We start from the raw sequence: 20220 nt of genomic DNA on the forward strand, positions 1-20220 counted from the left end.
TGTTTCCAGTGGCAGAATAAAGAGAGAGGATTATGGGTAATTATAATAAAAATATGTGGCAAAACATCGAGTGAGTTGACATTAAGGGGTACTTCCTGACAGTTCATGATGTCCAGTTTGGCAAAATTAATCAGAAAGGATTAAGAAAAAAAACAAAGACCTATTATATGGTGGATCATTTAGGTCAGTCCTACTTGAAAGCAAAAAAAAAAATAATTGATTAAATATTCATGTAACACTATAAAGTTTTGCTTAGAACATGTTCATCGATATTTCTCATTTATTTTCATATATATTAAGATGAGTGATGTAAATTAACTATCATCACTTGTAGTGGAGTTTGAAAGCCATGGTTTTCCTAAATGAAAAATTGCCTGAATCTCTGAATGAGAACAGTCATAACAAGTTCACAGGGCCACTGGGTAATGAATTCTGGTTAAAGTTGCAGGAAGAGAAATGAGTGAGTTACCATAATGGGGCTGAAGACTTCCCAAACATTTGTTTTTATAGAAAGCTTAAGGTGGGAATAGGCCTGTGGAAAATTGCCCTCCTAGAGTAACTTTGCAAACCTGCTAACCATTTCCTGGGTTTAAGTAGTGCCCACAGCCTCAGGGAAAGAGACAGTGACAGGAAAAACAGAAGTACCAGAGCAATGCAATCCTATTTCCAAAACAAGCAGACAGAGGTTAAGTTCTGAGTAGATTTGCAAATTGGACATATTTGGTGGCTTCTACCTTTCCTTTGCAGATCCTTACTTTCCTTGATGCCTGCTCACATCTAAGTGCTCAGAGCAACATTTTTGCTCCCGGCAGGAATCTTGCATTTCCTTAGGTGCCCACCTAACCAATGACAATTCACTGAAGATGAATTTTCCTAAATGTCCTTTATCCTAATGATACATTTTTATAGTAACAATTCATTTAGATTCTATCATCAAAATATTTCCAAATTTCTTATGAGAGAGAAATATTTGAGCCCCTTTAGTATTTCGGGATGTTTTTCTCTTGGCTTTGGAGAATTTGAGCGATTATTAGTCCATTGATTCAAAGGCATTTCATATTTAAATCGTAATTGTAAATGCTTATCAGTAGGCCATTCTTAACAGAAGATTCATCACGTATATAATTTTAAAAATTGTTGCTCTGTTTTGTGCTACTTTTATTCATATTCACATGAATTATGCTACAAGAAATAGTAGATCAATTTAACACCTGCTTAAATTTTTTTTAGTGTTTTATTTTTGAGAGAGAGAGTGTGTGAGAGGGGGAGGCATAGAGAGGGAGGGAAACAGAATCCAAAGCAGGCTCCAGGCTCCAAGCTGTGAGCACAGAGCCCCACGCGGGGCTCGAACTCACAAACCATGAGATCATGACCTGAGCTGAAGTTGGACACTCACCTGACTGAGCCACCCAGGTGTCCTGACACCTGCTTAATATTCACTTGTGGAGGGGCGCCTGGGTGGCTCAGTCGGTTAAGCGGCCGACTTCAGCTCAGGTCATGATCTCGCGGTCCGTGGGTTCGAGCCCCGCGTCGGGCTCTGTGCTGACAGCTCAGAGCCTGGAGCCTGTTTCAGATTCTATGTCTCCCTCTTTCTCTGACCCTCCCTGTTCATGCGCGCTCTCTCTCTGTCTCAAAAATAAATAAATGTTAAAAAAAATATATTCACTTGTGGATACTGAGGTATTGTTCTATGGACAGCAAAGGTGACAGTCTATAATGGATACTATAAAGCATTTACTGTTCCTTTTCAGTTAATTTCTTGCTATATTCAAAACAAAAGGTTTTGTTACTACATCATATAATTTGTATTAATGTGAACCAATATTTTCTGATTTGAAAGAAACTGAATTCCTTAAGTTATCAAAAGTTTTCATACAGAGAAATGATAGGTCAGTCTTCTCTTCTTTCATGAATTCCTACATTTATACATAATTTCCTTGGTGCTTTTTTTATGTGATTTCTAGGAAAGGAGTCTACCCATCTCTCACCTGCAAGAAGAGGAAGAAATGATTGTCCATCAAACATATTATAATCCCCTACATATTGTAATATGAGACAAAGACCTCAAGATTCCCTCATCCTCTCTAAAACGCCAGAATTTCTTTTATGTATTGTTCAACGTGTGTTGGAGTAGTAGCAGCAGATGTATTCTATTGGTGAAGTCTTGCAGTGATGGTGGGGGGTTTGGAGCTGCTGGCCAAGCAAGAATTCTTGAAGATGGCTTTGGTGCAAAAAGGTGATTTTATTAAAGCATGGGGACTGGACCCGTGGGCAGAAAGAGCTGCATGGGGGTTGTGATGGGTAACTGGTTATATACTCTCAGGTTGGGAGGGGGTTAGGGATAGAGTAAGTCTCTAAGGAATTTTGGAAGCAAGGTTTCCAGGACCTTGAGGGGCTAGTTGTGTTAAGAAAATGCCCTTTATTACCGTTTAGTAAAACCTTCATCATGAGACCCTTCAGATATATATCAGGTGGCCATAAACTTGGAGTATGACTGCCAGCATATATCTTGGGAGAGTTGAGATAATGGAAGTTTTTATATGTTAAAGTAGACTTACAGGATCCTGAGGGGTCAGGATAATGGTAAGCCAAGATTCCCTTTTGCTCCTAGCAAAGTGTCCTCATGGAAGCAGCTAAACTTCTAGAGGAAGGTCACTCTGCCTGTTTCAAGGACTTGTCAATGGCCTGTAAGCAGCAAGGGAATTACTTTTTCATTTGCCTTTGTTTCCCACATTACCATGGCAAGCACTTAAACCCCTTTCCTTTGTTCTTGGGTAGCCAGGAGTGTCCAGGAATATCACACATATTCCATAAGGGGTAGGGTTGGGAGTGCTGTTAGCCTGTACTTTGTTCTCAGCTCACCCGATGCTCCCTCATCACTATTACCTGTTAGAAAGCCAAGGAGAGAAGGATTTGGTCATTGTTGGCAGTTCATTTTAAAAGAGGAAACTTAGCATCTGTTTCACTGTGAGCCCTATAACCAACTCCAGTCCAAGAGGATAATTCCCACTGACATGTTTTATATTATATTTACATCTTTATACCTAACAAAATTCATACAACATGTATCACTATATATACAGCTTTTTACTTAAATTATATTGTGACTTTTATGTTAATATAACTAATATTAGTTTTAATTATTTTAATAATCTATTATGTTTATATTCCAAAGTGTGCTTGGCATTTTCTCATCATGGAAAATAGTTTATTATTTCACTATTATAATTTATCTTCCATATATTTTACAGTACAGTTCAGGTGACATTTCAGTTCTAAAAATAGCAATGCATTAAATATCTCATAAATATATTTTTGTTATAATTATTTTGATGCTTGGAAATTATTAGATCAAATGTGTATGATGTTTGTTAAGCCTTGTGACATGTTTCAACAGATTATTTTGCCAAGTATTTTACGACTATTGTGATGCCAGCAACGTATGCAAATGTCTCTCTTTCCAATGTAACCTGTATTATTTATACTGCTTTTAAAATATTTTACTTATAGGCCAGGAATTAAATTTTTGTATCTATCTATATTTCTTTTGATACTACTGACACGAACAATGTTACATATTTATTTACTACTTTTCTCTTGTCTAATTATTCATCTATTTTGCCCACTAATATATGCAGTTGGTGATGTTCTTATCAATTTAACGAATACAAAAATACATTAAACATCGTCTGTCATAGTTGATTCCAACTTGTAAACCTCCTTAAAATGTCTTTTAATTTTGTGGGTTTCCTTTTTAGAGAAAGAGAAATGTTAACTTTTATGTAATCAAATACGTTCAACTTTCCATATGAAGATTCTTTTTTCCTAAAGCTTAGAAAATCCTTTTGTTAATATGAGGCAAATATCAAACATGTTTGCAACTCTTAATTTGTCTCAGAACTTAAATAATTTACATTCACTATCCCATTATTATTGACATAAGGTAAATTTGGCCAGTCACATATATGAACAAGAAAACTTAGAGTAAAGGATGTTAATAAAAATAACCCAACGATGCATATTAAATGGTTTAAGTTGGAATTCAAACTAGGCAGCTCAAAATCTAGAGTCCATGTTCTTAACTATTATGTAACAGAAAAATTGAAATAAATTTGAATTGATCCCACTTATTAATGTAAATAATGACTTGCTCTAGCTTTCTCCACACACACACACACACACACACACACACACACACACATTTAGAGCAAACTCTTCATTCTCTACCTGAACTGGTGACCACATTTCAAGTGTGAGAGTCTGTAAGAAACTCTACAATATAGAAACTTCTATTTCTCATAGAATCTTCACTGATCAGGAAAAGTTCCCCAGTTCCTATTTTCTCACTCTTTCTTCTAAAGGCATGAGGGTGCATTCCTTCGTAGAACACAGGCTACAAACAGTAATCAAGACTAATCATCTGGTTTTGTTCTTTTCTTTAGTGGTCCTGAGGCCCATCTTTGTAGTCCTTTCTTTGTCAAGCAGGCAACTGGTAAATATTTACTGGCTGCTGTGTTTGATGATTCTAAAGCCATTGTTCAAGTCTGCTACAAGAACTCATATAGTTCTAAAAATTACAAATGCATTTTAACATGGTTTGCATGTTTCATTTATATTTAAAATTATCTGACTTACTGTCATTATGTGAAAAGGGTGCTAAGGGAATGAGAATTTCCAGAAGAATTTAATGTCAGTTTATACCTTTCTCAAGCGTCTTTACAAACTCATCCTTAAATGAATTTGACTTCAGGGCACCTGGGTGGCTCAGTTGGTTGGGCATCCGACTTTGGCTCAGCTCGTGAGTTCGAGCCCCATGTGTCGGGCTCTGTGCTGACAGCTCGGAGCCTGGAGCCTGCCTCAGATTCTGTGTCTCCCTCTCTCTCTGCCCCTAACCCACTTGCGTATTGTCTCTGTCTCTCTCAAATATAAACAAACATCAAAAAAAAAAAAAAAGAGTCTCATAACCATAAGAAGGTTAAGGGGGGGGGGGGGTTGGGAAGTGGTTTAAATGGATGACAGGATGAGCACTGGGTGTCATATGTAAGAGATGAATCACTGCGTTCTACTCCTGAAGCTAAGACTACACCATATGTTAACTAACTTGAGAATTAAAAAAAAGTCAAAAAAAATTTAAGAAACTAATTTCAATTTACAATCATTTTACTTTTGCTGGAAAAAATAAGCTTTGAATAATTTTTTTAAAAATTGATTACCCTGCTATTATCACAGATATAAAATTACTAATTTTCATATATAATTTGATACCTCACAATGTAAATAAGTTACCTTTAAGGTTGCTCAGCAAAAAAAAAAGTCTCTTACAGTTTGTTTCCCTCTCTCTTTTTAGATTTGCCTCTCTCAATGATTGATTTCTGACTGTTAATTTTGCATTCGCAAAATGAACCCCTCTTCATTATGGTATATTATCCTTTTAATAAATTATTTGACTCTATATGCTATGTTTTGCTTGCAATTTTTCCATCTATGTTCGTGATAATTATTGGACTATTTTCTTTTCACGCTCTTGTCAGATTTTAGTATCAGGGTTATTATTGCCCTCATAAAACAAATTGAGGATTCTTCCTACAATCGCCATTCTATAGATGAATTTGTACGTAAAACTGGTACTATTTGTTCACCAGTGAAGTCATGTAGATTGGAGTTTTCTTTATGGAAGACATTGTAATTTCATGTTTAATTTATTTAACAGATACCAAAGTGTTCAAACCTTATATTTTCTCTTGTGTTAGAATTGTTAGGTTGTGTTTCTCAAGGAAATTGTGCTATTAATATAAATATTTGATACTTATATTTTCACGAGTATTTGATATATTTGTGCATAACATCCTTCTAATAAGTTTTTTATGTCTATAAGATTTGTAGTAATTCTTCCTTTTCATTTCAGATATCACTAATTTTTTAATTATTTATTTATTTTTGGTCAATACTGCAAATTTACCATTTATTCTGATCTTTTCAAGAAATCAACTTTGGCTTTCCTTGTTTTCTTTGTTGTACATCTACTTTCTATTTTGTTTACTGCTCTTGATTATTTTCCTCTTTCCACTTGCTCTGTATATAATTTGCTGGTTTTTTCCAAGCTTCTTGAGGTGCAAGCTTAGAAAATTGAATTCCACTCTCTCTCTTTTTCTAATAGATGTATTAAAAGATTTCTTGTCTCTCTTAGTACTGTTGTGGCTGTGTCTTACAAATTTTGATATATTACTTTCATTTTCTTTCAATTCAAAATATTTTCTAATTTCCTTTGCAATGTCTCTTTTAACCTATGTGCATTTAGAAATGTATGGGGGGTGGGGGGCACCTGGGTTGTGCAGTCCGTTGAACATCTGACTCAGCTCAGGTCATGATCTCACAGTTTGTGGGTTCGAGTCCCACCTCAGGCTCTGTGCCGATGGCACGGAGCCTACTTAGGATTCTGTCTCTCCTCTCTGCCTCTCCCCATCTTGTGGTCTCTCTCTCTCAAAATAAATAAATATATTTTTAAAAATAGAGTATCTTTTAAAAAAATGTATTTGGGGACTTTTCTATTTATCCTTCTGATATTGATTTCTAATTCAATTTCACTATGCGAGAAAAGATAGTTTACTTTTTCAAACCTATTTATTCAAACTTTATTTCTATTTCTATTTCTATTTTTTTGTCATACTCTTAGTTGATATTTAACTCTCCTCCAGCTCAGGTTCCTTTTTGTGTTTTGCCCTTTCTAGCTTTGGATTGAAATCTTCACAGAAAATTTTAAAACCATTCAGAAACACAGACATACCAATCAAATGTTTGCAAAATACAAAATATGCACCTCACAATAGGAGAAATAGAATCCAGTAAGTATTCAAAATTTATTCACTCTAGTGAATATAAAATATAATATAAAATATTTTATAAAATATTTTTATATTTTATAAAATATTTATAAATATATTTATAAATATTTTATAAAATATAAAATAAAATATAATTTCGGGCCAATAAATGTTTAAAATTAAGTATACTAGCAATGTTTAATGTTGGTGAAAATCTAACAAAATAAGCATAATCACATGCTTTAAGCCAAAGTATAAACTGGTTTAATGTCTCTGGATATCTTGTAGTAATATGTATCAAGAGTTTTCACAAAGATCATATCCCTTTCCCTAGCTTGTCTGGGTTCAAATAATTAATCGGTTATTGCATCAAATTTTAGCCACAAGACTGCTTATCATAGAATTATCAGTTTTCATGATAACTATGAAAACTATAAATTATTTAACTGTTATATTAGAGAATGCATTATTTGATTAAAGTAAACCCATGCTGGGGCACCTATATGGCTCAGTTGGTTGAACTTCCAACTTTGGCTCAGGTCATGATTTTGCAATTAACGAGTTCAAGCCCTGCATCAGGCTCTATGCTGACAGCTCAGGGCCTGGAGTCTGCTTCCGATTCTGTGTCTCCCTCTCTCTCTGAACCTCCCCTGCTTGCATTCTGTCTCTCTCTGTCTCTCAAAAATAAATAAATGTTAAAAAAAAAATTAAGTAAACCCATGCTATGGAATACTGTAATCCATATTTTAAAATCACATTTAGAAAAGTATTTAATGTAAAGAAAATCTACACATTAAAATGTTACATAAAAGTGTTACCAAACTATACTTGGATTTAATTCACTATTTACCAAATTTTTATGTAGACATGGAAGTCTGGTTGAATGTAGATCCTAATTCAATAAGGCAAGCACAGGTCCTAAGAGCCTGTAGTTCTAACAAGTTCCCACGTGATGCTACTAAGCTGGCTCATTATTGAATTGAGTAGCAAGAGTGTAATCAATTTTGAAGGGAAAGTAGATACATGATAAATAGATAGGTAAATAGATAGATGATATAGATAGATAGATAGATAGATAGATAGATAGATGATAGATAGAGATAGATAAGCAGACAAACAGAATTAAAGGAAAAATGACTTAATACCAGAGTACTCATCTCTAAATGTGTCAAATAAAAAGGGCTTTATATTTTCTTAATTATGGTTTTCTTTTACTTGAACTTGTGTTACTCTTGTTCTGACACTCTATTTCTTATTTTAACAGATACTTAATATAGAAATACAGAGAATCCCCCTAAAAAGAATAAATAATGTATAATACTGCCCATCCAGAAATAACTACTATTAATACTTTGTATATATTCCTTACAAGCAAGCACACAGACACCATGCACATGTGAAAATATACAAACATGCATGTATGAGTCATATACAACATTCTTACATTATATAATATATAATAACATTATACATATATGTATATAACTTTTAAAATCAGAGGAATAAATAAAAATTACTTGGCATTGATTTCCTGGAGAGAAACAATTGTCCAGACCTGAGCTGTCCAATGTGATAGCCACTAATCACACAAGACTATTTAAATTTAATTTTTTGTTAATTAAAATTAAGTAAAACTAAAAATCCAGTTCCTCAGTCTCACTGGCCACATTTCAAGGGCTCAATAACCACCCGTGCCTAGTGACTACTTTTTTGGAGACTGCATATATAGAACATTTCCATCACCACAGAAACTTCTCATCACACAATACTAATCTAGACAAGTCTTCCGATCTTTTTGGAACTTTATTTGCTGGCTTTTCTGTTTGAGTAGGGAAAGGGTTAACATTAGGCAGGGATAGATAAGGGATAGATAAGGCAGGCTCCAGCTTCAGGTGGGAAGCTGAAGTGGCAGACGGGTTTGAGGGGAAAAAAAGGATAAACCTATTCCAGACCTGCCTGGGTGACGTGCCATGAGTGGAGTCTCACAATTTCTGATAAGGTCCCAATAAAAAGTCAGGGACAAAAATCCTCAGTGGTTACCCAGTGAGAACCCTCTCCCTCTTGAGAGCTTTATGCTTCCCCTCAATAAATTCTATCACTTTGCTCACTCTCCGATGTTGGTGAGATTCCTTTTTTCGATACACGAGACAAAGACAAGTGTCTCTCCCACCTTCCTGTAACATAATAAATGTTAAGGATTATTTTTATCCTAGAGCTAATATTACTGATGGTCTTAAAACTCATTTTAATAAACAAATGGACATTTGTTTTATATCAGGACTCTGATAACTTAAGCAAACAGTTCTGCACATCTCAATCTGTGAGCACTCAAACCTTAACAGAGCTATTATGTAGGCTGAATCTACACAGATGCATCATACAATGGGAGTCAAATTGTTTACAAAAATGAGTTCACTGATTTTTTTTCTCTTTACTTATTTGGTAATCAATTTAGTGAGTCAGCGACTCACTATCAAGTAAGTTCCCATTGCTTCACGGGGACCAATCAAATAAATACTCTTGGCCCAATCTGTCTCCAACCAGCTCCCTCTAGATTAACAAAGGTTCATACATAATACATACATCAAACCAGTAGTTCCTTAATTCCACATCTAAGCAAGCTCCATGAATTCTTGAGTACAGTTGCTAAGGTTCTTGACTACAAGATTGACTTCAAATTGTGACTAGTGGGAATAAGAGTTGCCATTCCCCTGAGCTTCTCAGCCAGAGGGTTAATGCTCAAACTGTCTAAACAGGTGTTCTGAGGATTAGTTAGACCAGATAACCCAATGAGTGGCTGAGACATGTTATAAAGAAACATCTGGAAATCCGAATGAAGAGATGCTTGGATGAAAGCATTTGAGATCATTGAAAGAAGCAACTGTGCTGCGACTATTTCATATTTTTAGTTTACAATCTAGTAATATTTTTAGTTCAGAATCTAGTTAGCAATAGGATTTTATGAACTTCACCATGTTTGAGGATGCAAAAGCTACCTTCTATAGTTCATTCAACTTCTTAGAAGCTGTGTTTAAATCACACTTCTGCAGCCTTCTTGGGCATCAGATTGTCTTGTTGGGCAGAATTCATAGGTAATCAGGATTTGGGTTCTGGAAAGGGCTTTGTAGGTGGGATCAGGGATGAGGAATTGATAAGTAAGGGCTCAGGAGTCACCCTTGCTGGGTAATTAAGTCTTAGCTAGACCTTGCATTATCAGCTATCAAGCAACTCAGGATTAGCATAAACCAGGAATCAGGCTGGGGCACCACAGTGAATCCTGAAAGTTACCTAAAGGACAGGCTGTAGGCTATCAGGTCAGAGTTGGAAACTATGCATAACATTGCTTAACTGCACTCTCTGATGCTATAAACTAGATATAGAGTCTTAGAAAAAAGTGGAATCTAAGGAGAGGAGCATCACCTGGGCATGAGAAAGGGAGTTGAAACTTAGACACTGAAAAAGTGTTTCAGGATCAAGACCAGAGAGGTACCCAACTGTGGTATATACAGTACTGAATGTTTATAAGCAGCCTTTCCAGACTGGACAAAGAAAGGTGAGATCTACCTCCTTTGGGGCAGGGCTCAGTAGCTATGATGGTTTCATCTGAACACAGGGACTCTGCCTGGCACAAGCTGTCATAGGACTAAGTGGATACATTCCCAAACTTCTTCTCTTACACTCTTCCTGTCCTACCCTGTCTAGGGGAATTGTTCAGAGTGTATTGTTCTGGAGAGGGTCTTCTTTCCCAGCTGTTCCTTTGGGCACCAACATGATTTCTATTCACATAATTTGTTTCCTTCTTTTTCCAGAGTTCTCTGCATCTATCCCAGAAAATAATGTAAGGGCAAGTACCAAAGTTGCACCCAGAGTCCTTCATACTTCCTGTCTCATTTATAGCTGCTCTTCCTTTTTCTTAAATTTTTTTATTTTAATTTAAATCCAAGTTAGTTAACATATAGTGTAATAATGATTTCAGGAATAGAATTTAGTGATTCATCATGTACATATACTACGCAGTGCTCATCCCAACAAGTGCCCTCCTTAATGCCCACCACCTATTTAGTCCATTCCCCCACCCAACACCCTGACAGCAACCCTCAGTTTGTTCTCTGCATTTAAGAGTCTCTTATGGTTTGTCTCCCTCTCTGTTTTTATCTTATTTTTGCTTCCCTTCCCCTATGTTCATCTGTTTTGTTTCTTAAATTCCACAAATTAGTGAATCATATGATATTTGTCTTTCTCTGATTCATTTATTTTGGTTAGCATAATACACACTAGTTCCATCCACATGTTGCAAATGGCAAGATATCATTCTTTTTGATCACTGAGTAATATTCCATTTGTGTGTGTGTGTGTGTGTGTGTGTGTGTGTGTGTGTGTGTGTACCACATCTTCTTTATCCACTAGTCAGTCGATGGACATTGGACTCTTTCCATAATTTTTGAATAATTGTCAATAGTGCTGCTTTAAGCATTGGGGTGCATGTACCCCTTGGAATCAGCATTTTTGTATCCTTTAGATAAATACCTAGTAGTGCAATTTCTGGGTCATAGGGTAGTTCTATTTTTAATTTTTTGAGGAACCTCCATAGTGTTTTCCAGAGTGGCTGCACCAGTTTGCATTCCCACCAGCAGTGCAAAAGGGATCTCCTTTCTCTGCATCCTCACCAACATCTGTTGTTGCCTGAGTTGTTGATTTTCACCATTCTGACAGGTGTAAGGTGGTATCTCATTGTGGTTTTGATTTGTATTTCCCTGGTGATAAGTGATATTGAGCATCTTTTCATGTGGTCTATTAGCCATCTGGATGTCTTCTTTGGAAAAGTGTTCTATTCATGCCTTCTGCCCATTTCTTCACCAGATTATTTTCTGGGTGTTGAGTTTGACTAAATTCATTATAGATTTTGGATACTAACCCTTTATCTGATATGTCGTTTGCAAATATCTTCTCCCATTCCCTCGGTTGCCTTTTAGTTTTGTTGATTGTTTCCTTTGCTGTGCAGAGGCTTTTTATCTTGATGAGATCCTAAGAGTTCATTTTTGCTTTTTTTTTTCCTTGCCTCTGGAGACATGTCAAGTAAGAAGTTGCTGTGTCCAAGATCAAAGAGGTTGTTGCCTGTTTTCTTCTATAGAATTTTGATGGTTCCCTGTCTTACATTTAGGTTTGTCATCCATTTTGAGTTTATTTTTATGTAGAGTATAAGAAAGTGGTCTAGTTTCAATCTTCTGCATGTTGCTGTCCAGTTCTCCCAGCACCACTTGTTAAAGACACTGTGTTTATTCCATTGGATATTCTTTCCTGCTTTGTCAAAGATTAGATGGCCATAGGTTTGTGGGCCCATTTCCTGGTTCTCCATTCTATTCCATTGATCTATATGTCTGTTTTTGTGCCCGTACCATACTGTCTTCATGATTACAGCTTCGTAATACAGCTTGCAGATCAGAATTGTGATGCCTCCAGCTTTGATTTTTTTTTTCAGCATCACTTTAGTTATTTGGGGTTTTTCTTGTTCCATAAAAATTTTAGAATTGTTTTTTCTAGCTCTGTGAAGAATGCTGGTTGCTACTCCTTTTTTTTTTTTTTTTAATGAACACAAACATTTTTATTTACCTTTTCCAAACACAGTTCTCCTAACTGCAAGAGTCAGAAAATTTTACTAACTTCAGACTTCTTTAATTTGGTGCTGTATGAAAATGTCTTAACATACATATGCTTTAGAATTCTTATGGAATTCTTTACTATCTACCTATGCATCTATCTCTCTATATACCTACCTAACAGCATCTGTCTCTGTATCTACTTAACAAAAGCAAATGTAATTGTAATAGACCAAAATGGCTTACATTAGGAGTCTAGTATTAAGGTTGAAGTCTTTCATTATTTTGTTTGTTTTTTATTGTTCCACCAACAACTGTTAAGTACTCTCAGTCAGGTGTTACCACATGTGGTCTTTCTTCTGGCCTGAGTTTCTCTTCCTCTTAGGGTGCTGAGTTCTGCTGAAACTTTGCATCTTGCTTCTTAAAGCAGAGGTTGGCCTGGTGTTGCCTGTTTCTTCTTGAGCTACTTACTCCTTTTGAAAACAGTCACATACCCTCCCTTTCTGAGTGAAATTGCCCTCACGATCGTAAAAGGGTTTAATGTTGGAAGGGAATCATTCCAAAGTGATTTCAAAATGTCACTGTTAAGCCACCTTAGTGATCTCTACATTATTTTCTACGCCTCCTTTAGGAAACAACAAGTGCGGTGAATGTTGCAGCAAAAACTTAATTCCTGATAAGTATCACCTTTAAGGGTGATTTACTATCTGACTTCTGCCTACAGTTGTAAACCATGGCAATAATAGTGATAGGATAATACCTGGGCTTTTTGTGTAGACATTTTTCTAAATACTTCATATACATTTATCATTGCAAAAACCTTATAAGGTTGGAACTGTTATTGCCTCATTTTACAGACAAGAAAACTGAGGTACAGAACAGTGAAGTCACGTGTACAAGGCCTCACAGTTAGCAAGGCCTCACAGTTGGCGGTGGAGCTGGGATGAACCCAGGCTGATGCTTACCTGTGAGTGACTAAAGATGCTGCTCATTCACACTCCAGGGGACAGCTCTTAAGAACTATTCACTTTCCTAATTCTTTACCTTTGGGCACACTTTTCTCTCAATTTACATGTCTCTTTAGAGGAAGCTTACATTTCCTTAAAATCTTGGCTCAAATACCTCAATATTAACTCATTACTGAATCTTCCAAAACTCATTTCTACAGCTGCCATCGCACCATCACCATGGTTTCTAGTTGCCTGTCTTTGCAAATGTATCTCCCTGAAGCACGATCTTTAAAATGAGAGAAACTATGCCTTGCTCCCCATTACATTGAAAGTGACCAACATAAAACTAGTGGCCTAGTGTAGAAGCTGAACATTTATTTGCCAATTAATAGTGATAAGAAGAGAGAATCAATGCAATGCAAAATCTGATTGAAGGATAGAAGAAACTTCACTGCCATGATTTTTCATATAATTTTTAGGGAACGGGCTTTGTAAATGGCCTTGGGGAACCGCAGCACCATCACTGAATTCTTCCTCCTCGGGCTGTCTGTCAACCCCCACATCCAGGCTCTGTTTTTTGTGTTGTTCCTGAATATTTACCTTCTGACCATCATGGGGAACCTGCTGCTGCTGCTGGTGATCAGGGCTGACTCTCACCTCCACACACCCATGTACTTTTTCCTCAGTCATCTCTCTTTCCTGGACTTTTGTTTATCTTCAGCTACTGTGCCCAGGATGTTGAAAGACCTCCTATCGGAGATAAAAACTATCTCAGTAAGGGGCTGCCTGGCTCAAGGTTTCTTTGTGTTTATCACCGCAGGGACTGAAGCTTTTCTGCTCTCAGTGATGGCCTATGACCGCTATGCTGCCATCTGCCACCCTCTGCTCTCTGGACAGATGATGAGAAAACAGCTGTGTGTGCAACTTGTATTGGGCTCATGGGGCTTGAGTTTTTTGAATGCACTTATTAACATCCTCCTTGCTGCCAACTTGGACTTCTGTGAGAGCCATACCATCAACCACTACAGCTGTGAGGTGCCCTCTCTCTTTCCTCTGTCCTGCTCTGATGTTTCTACCAACCTCCTAGTGCTGCTCTGCTCCACCCTGCTTCATGGACTTGGGACCTTCTTCCCAATCATCTCATCCTATGGCTGCATTGTCTCCACCATCCTGCACATCAGCTCCACCTCAGGCAGAAGCAAGGCCTTCTCCACCTGCTCCTCCCACCTCATAGCAGTGATCTTCTTTTATGGATCAGGTTTTCTCCGCTATCTCATGCCAACCTCAGGATCCCCCCTTGAGTTGATCTTCTCTGTGCAGTATGGTATGATCACCCCCATGCTGAATCCTCTCATCTACAGCCTGAAGAACAAGGAGGTGAAGGCAGCTGTGAGAAGGACACTGGGAACGTATTTGCCATGTTCCAGGTGAAAAAGAAAAGCTAGTAGATAATAAAAAAATAAGAATAATATACCAGCCATACATTGTGTGAGTTGACCTTAATAAAAACTTTCTAGGTCTATACTATGTCAGATGTCATGAGATAAGTAAGCAGTGCATAAGAAATGAAAACAAAAATATTAGGTATTAACTTTAGTCTAAATAGAAGGAAACAATGGATTAAATAACTGTCTCAATTCAGAAAATGAGGTCATGAAAGTGTTGATTCATTCTTCTCAGTACTCCTCAAATATTTACTTTGATCTTATTAGTAAAATATATGTGTCTTTAATCATAATTAGTAACTGGGTTTAAGAAAAGTCAATGAAAGGCATACTTTACTCTTAAGTGAAGGTTCTGGATGGTTGAGTAAAACCAGAAGTAGACTTCAACTATGTGGCAGGAGAATAATGAAGTTCAACTGAGTGGCCCTTGGAGAGGAACTAAAGATGCTGAAGAAAGTAAGTTCATATACTGGGGCAGAGGACAGACTCAAATAAACCCTCAAAATCCCTGTTGTTTCTTGCTATAATCTTTCCATAGAAGCCTTTTTTTTTTTAATTTTTTTTTAACGTTTATTTATTTTTGAGACAGAGAGAGACAGAGCATGAACAGGGGAGGGGCAGAGAGAGAGGGAGACACAGAATCTGAAACGGGCTCCAGGCTCTGAGCTGTCAGCACAGAGCCTGACGCGGGGCTCGAACTCACAGGGCCGTGAGATTATGACCTGAGCCGAAGTCGGCCGCTTAACTGACTGAGCCACCCAGGCGCCCCATAGAAGCCTTAAATATGCATACTCTTATATGTATAATTTCTGAGATACATGTGTGAATAAATGTTCTGATCATAACAATAATTAAAAACAAAATACTTAAAAACAAATATAGATTAACAAAAAAAGGAAACATTCTTTTAAAAAAGGTGTTCTTGATTATTCCATATATCCTTGAATTGTGTTTCCTTTGCTCATTTATTTGATAAGTAACAGTGGGGGGAGGGGGAATATTATGCTAGAACAGTCTAGTTTGACTGAAAACCTAATAGTTTATTGTAAATAAATAAATGGAAATTTTGATTTGTGTAACAGACTATTCATACTAAAGACTATAATTAACTTTTACACAAATGCTTCCCTAAATACTCCCAAATGGGAGTATGCAAACTGTAGCAGGGCCCTGTATAGGATTCTAAATGCATTCTAAAGCAAATGGATTTGGATGGAGTTTAGGCAAACAACTGTGCATGTGAACTTTTTTAGTCTTTTTACCTTTTGATCAACAAATCACTTTTACACACCAAATTTGACTGGACTTGAATTTGCCTAAGAAGTCCCAAAGAGACTGACCTGAGAAGACCTGAGAGTGTCATTTGAAAACTACTCTTTTCCTGCTTGGGGAGCCAGGCAAATACCCCTCTGGCTACTCTTTCTACTTTCGACTCCCACTAGACTCAGAAGAATTTAGAATTAATGATTAAAGGTCATTGCATCACCTAGATGTTCCAAAGGCCACACCTAAGTGATCCCCACTCATCCTTATAAAATCAGTGTCAACAAAAGCCTTTTACTACTAAATGTGACTTCAGGTTATGACCATAGAATTATAAACGCTGTCGCCCTGCTGAGGAATCAAAACCAACCAGTTGTCTACACATGGCTGCTCTGTGAACTCATTAAACCCAAACAATGCTTTGTGTAACTGAGACATGATGTTAGAAACAAGAAAAACTAAGAGTATGTGAGATTCTTTGAAAGAAGGAACTTCCCTTGGCTATATAAATTTATTGTTAGAATTCAGTAAAGCATTTCATCATCAATAGGATTTTATAAATTTTATCATGACACCAGACAGAAGCCACTTTCTCCAGGCCATCATCCTTCTCACTAAATGAATCTAAATAAAAGTCCTGCAGCCAAGTTGAAGAGCAAATTACCTTATCGAACAGGATATACAGGTAATGTGTGTTTGGGGTATGGGAAGGATTTTGAGGCTGGGTTTCTGGCTAAGGAGTTAACAAGTAAGGAATCAGAACTTTCCCTTGGCTGAGCTCTGGATTTACTGGGAATGGTCAGGACAAGGAACTGGCTGGGCCACCCCCTACTAAATCCTATGGGTAACCCAAGGTCAGACTTCAGGGTAGAAGGTCAAAGCCAGAACTCATTGGTAAATACTGATATTTATGCAAATAGAGAATTGTTGTAATTCAGACATAAAGCCTTCGAGAAACACAGCAAGGGACATGAGCACATCTGGCCATGAAGGAGAAATTCGGAGTATGAAGAGTGAGGACAATGTCTCAGGATGAAAGTCACAACAGACGAATATAAAGGATTTGATGTTCTACTCCTGTTTTAAAACAGGCCCCTGAGTATGAACCGAGAAAAGTTAGTGGGTGGAGCCTTCCTTCTGCAGGCAGAGAGTAGCAACAGTGGGTGTTTCCAACAGAAGCTAGTCCTACAGAACGCATCCCCCATTTTTTTTCCTGTACTTCCTGGGAGAGAAGTCCAGAATGCATAGCACTGGGCAGAGTCCTCTCTCGCAGCTGCTGCTCTGGCCAGGATACCCATTCAAGTATTCCCTGGCATGAAACCCTTTCAAGCTTTCCTCTCTTAATTTTCTTGAGATCCAGCCTGTTTTGGGATACACACCCATCCTAGTAATGCTCGTAAGGTGGGCCCTGAGGTCTACACAGAATCCCAAACACTTTATCTCCCCCTTGTCATCATCTCTGCAGTCCTGCAGCTATGCCTATTGGCAATTACATGCCCTCCTTTCTGAGTGAAGGCACCGCAGTAATTGCCAAGTGGAGACAGGCTCAACACCAAAATAATTCTAAACTTCTAACTTGCCTTCCAGTGGAGGTGATGAGCAGAGGAGGGAAGCTGCTGGCAATGGTTTCAATGTGATCTCTTGCATTTCTCTTGATAAAGGCGTGTAAAGTAGTAACGATGACTGTAGCATCAGCAGCAACAACTTTGGTCTTTGATAGTGCTTTACCGATGTAAGAATATAGGTGACTTTTGCCTAGACTTAAAATCCCAAATAATGGGAAGAAGAAGGAGGAGGAGGAGGAGAAGTAGAAGCAGCAGCAGCACAGAATAGATGCTTTTGAAGAGCTTTGTATATAATATCATATTTAATGGAATTAAATTATTATTTTCATATAATTTCATATCCTAAAAACCCTCTGTGGTACTGTTATTATCTTCTATTAATATGCAAGGATATTGAAGTAAGAGCGTTATGTATCTTGTACATAAAATCATAGCTAATTAGTGGTGGACCTGGGATTTGATCTTAGTTTAATGCAGGAGCCCACATGTTTAGCCACTGCTCTGTGATGCTCACTTATTCCCTAAGGCATCAACTTTTCAGCACTACCCATGTTTTAACTACCCATGAACTGAGCTGATTTTTCAGTCTTGAGACTTTGACTGTATTTTTTAGGCAAACTAAATATATGTGAGAAACATACTAATCATACACTTTCTTAAAAGTTTTGTCAAATTCGCTCAGAGAACTATCATTATTGACCCTCACTAAATCAGTTTCAGCTCCCATTTCATTAATTGTAGCATTCATTGTTTTCATGTCCGTGTTCTTCCATGGAGAATACTAAGAACAAGGACCATACCTTAATCATCTTTTTGTTCTAAGTGGCTGCACAAAACCCAGGTTATAATAGAAAACAAAACTGTTCACTGGGCAATAGTGATACGAAAAGAGAACGAATGCAATTAGAAAATTCCTTGGGGGATAATAGACCTTTGGCTCCTGTGGTGTTTTGTATTATTTCTAGGGAAAGGCCTTTGTAAATGGACTTGGGGAACTACAGCACCATCACGGAGTTTATCCTCCTCGGGCTCTCTGCCAATCCCCACGTCCAGGCTGCACTCTTTGTGCTCTTCCTGGGGATTTACCTGCTGACCATCATGGGGAACCTGATGCTGCTGCTGGTGATCAGGATTGATTTTCACCTGCACACACCCATGTACTTCTTCCTGAGTCACCTCTCTTTTGTCGATATCTGCTTCTCTTCGGTCACTGTGCCCAAGATGCTGGAGAACCTTCTGTCTCAAAAGAAAACAATATCAGTAGAGGGCTGCCTTGCTCAAGTCTTCTTTGTGTTTGTTGCTGCAGGAACTGAAGCCTGTCTGCTTTCTGCAATGGCCTATGACCGCTATGCTGCCATCTGCCACCCTCTGCTGTATGGACAGATCATGAGTAAACAGCTGTATATGCAGCTTGTGTGGGGCTCGTGGGGACTGGGCTTTCTGGATGCACTCATCAACATCTTCCTAGCTGTGAAGATGGTCTTCTGCAAGGCCCAAATCATCCCCCACTACAGCTGTGAAATGCACTCTCTCCTCTCACTGTCCTGTTCCGATATCTCCAGCAACCTCATTGCCTTGCTCTGCTCCACTCTTCTACATGGACTCGGAACCTTCCTTTTGGTCTTCTTATCCTACACCCGTATAATCGCCACCATCCTGAGCATCAGCTCCACCTTAGGCAGAAGTAAGGCCTTTTCCACCTGCTCCTCCCACCTCATCGCAGTGACCCTTTACTATGGCTCAGGTTTGCTCCGCCATCTAATGCCAAATTCAGGTGCGCCCCTTGAGCTGATCTTTTCTGTGCAGTATACTGTAGTCACTCCCATGCTGAATCCTCTCATCTATAGCCTGAAGAACAAGGAGGTGAAGGCAGCTCTGGCAAGAACTTTGGAAAAGTATTTGCAACATATCAGGTGCTGAAATGAAAACAGAGCATGGTGGAGAACTGGAACATATCTGCATACAAAAGGATATTAAGTGAGTTTACAATAGTAAGCTGTACTCCTAACTACTTACAATGTCAGATGCCGCAACCTAAATTAGAAGTGCATGTGATAATGACACAAAGTAATTATAGGAAGGATGGTCCAATTTCTTTTCAAGGCAAACAAATTATTAAATAATAAGAAAGTTTTGTGATGAACATATTGGTTCACTTTTCTCATTCTAAAACATTTCACCTTAGGCTTTCATTTGGAAAAGTCATTAGTTTCATTGATCTGTCATTATTTTTTTTTAATGTTTATTTATTTTTTGAGACAGAGAGAGACAGAGCATGAATGGGGGAGGGGCAGAGAGAGAGGGAGACACAGAATCTGAAACAGGCTCTAGGCTCCGAGCCATCAGCCCAGAGCCTGATGCGGGACTCGAACTCAGAACCGTGAGATCGTGACCTGAGCTGAAGTTGGACGCTCAACCGACTGAGCCACCCAGGCGCCCCATCTGTCATTATGTTTTATTGAGTTTTGGGCATACACATCTGAGAAGAATGTAGGGCCCTGGATCTATAAAAGAGAAAAGTCATAGATAAGGGTAAACGGTGAGAAAGATAAAGACTTCCAACTGGGTGACCACAGGAG

At 37.9% G+C, this 20220-nt stretch overlaps 2 protein-coding genes across 2 annotated transcripts; both read left to right on the plus strand.

Annotated features, from left to right (window-relative positions):
* The first annotated feature begins 13863 nt into the window (after positions 1-13863).
* On the plus strand, positions 13864-14807 carry LOC106969340 (olfactory receptor 8S1-like). The gene has a single exon (XM_015065850.2). The coding sequence runs from the start codon at positions 13864-13866 to the stop codon at positions 14797-14799; it is 936 nt and encodes a 311-aa protein (XP_014921336.2). The 3' UTR covers positions 14800-14807.
* Positions 14808-18521: 3714 nt separating this feature from the next.
* LOC106969339 (olfactory receptor 8S1-like) lies at positions 18522-19732 on the plus strand. The gene has a single exon (XM_015065849.3). The coding sequence runs from the start codon at positions 18623-18625 to the stop codon at positions 19559-19561; it is 939 nt and encodes a 312-aa protein (XP_014921335.2). The 5' UTR covers positions 18522-18622; the 3' UTR covers positions 19562-19732.
* Positions 19733-20220: the final 488 nt, after the last annotated feature.

This window comes from Acinonyx jubatus, chromosome B4 (assembly GCF_027475565.1).
Source record: "Acinonyx jubatus isolate Ajub_Pintada_27869175 chromosome B4, VMU_Ajub_asm_v1.0, whole genome shotgun sequence".
Lineage (NCBI taxonomy): Eukaryota > Metazoa > Chordata > Mammalia > Carnivora > Felidae > Acinonyx > Acinonyx jubatus.

What these genes read in the sequence shown, in the direction of transcription:
- LOC106969340 (XM_015065850.2), top strand. Translation starts at nt 13,864, where the DNA reads ATGGCCTTGGGGAACCGCAGCACCATCACTGAATTCTTCCTCCTCGGG.
- LOC106969339 (XM_015065849.3), top strand. Translation starts at nt 18,623, where the DNA reads ATGGACTTGGGGAACTACAGCACCATCACGGAGTTTATCCTCCTCGGG.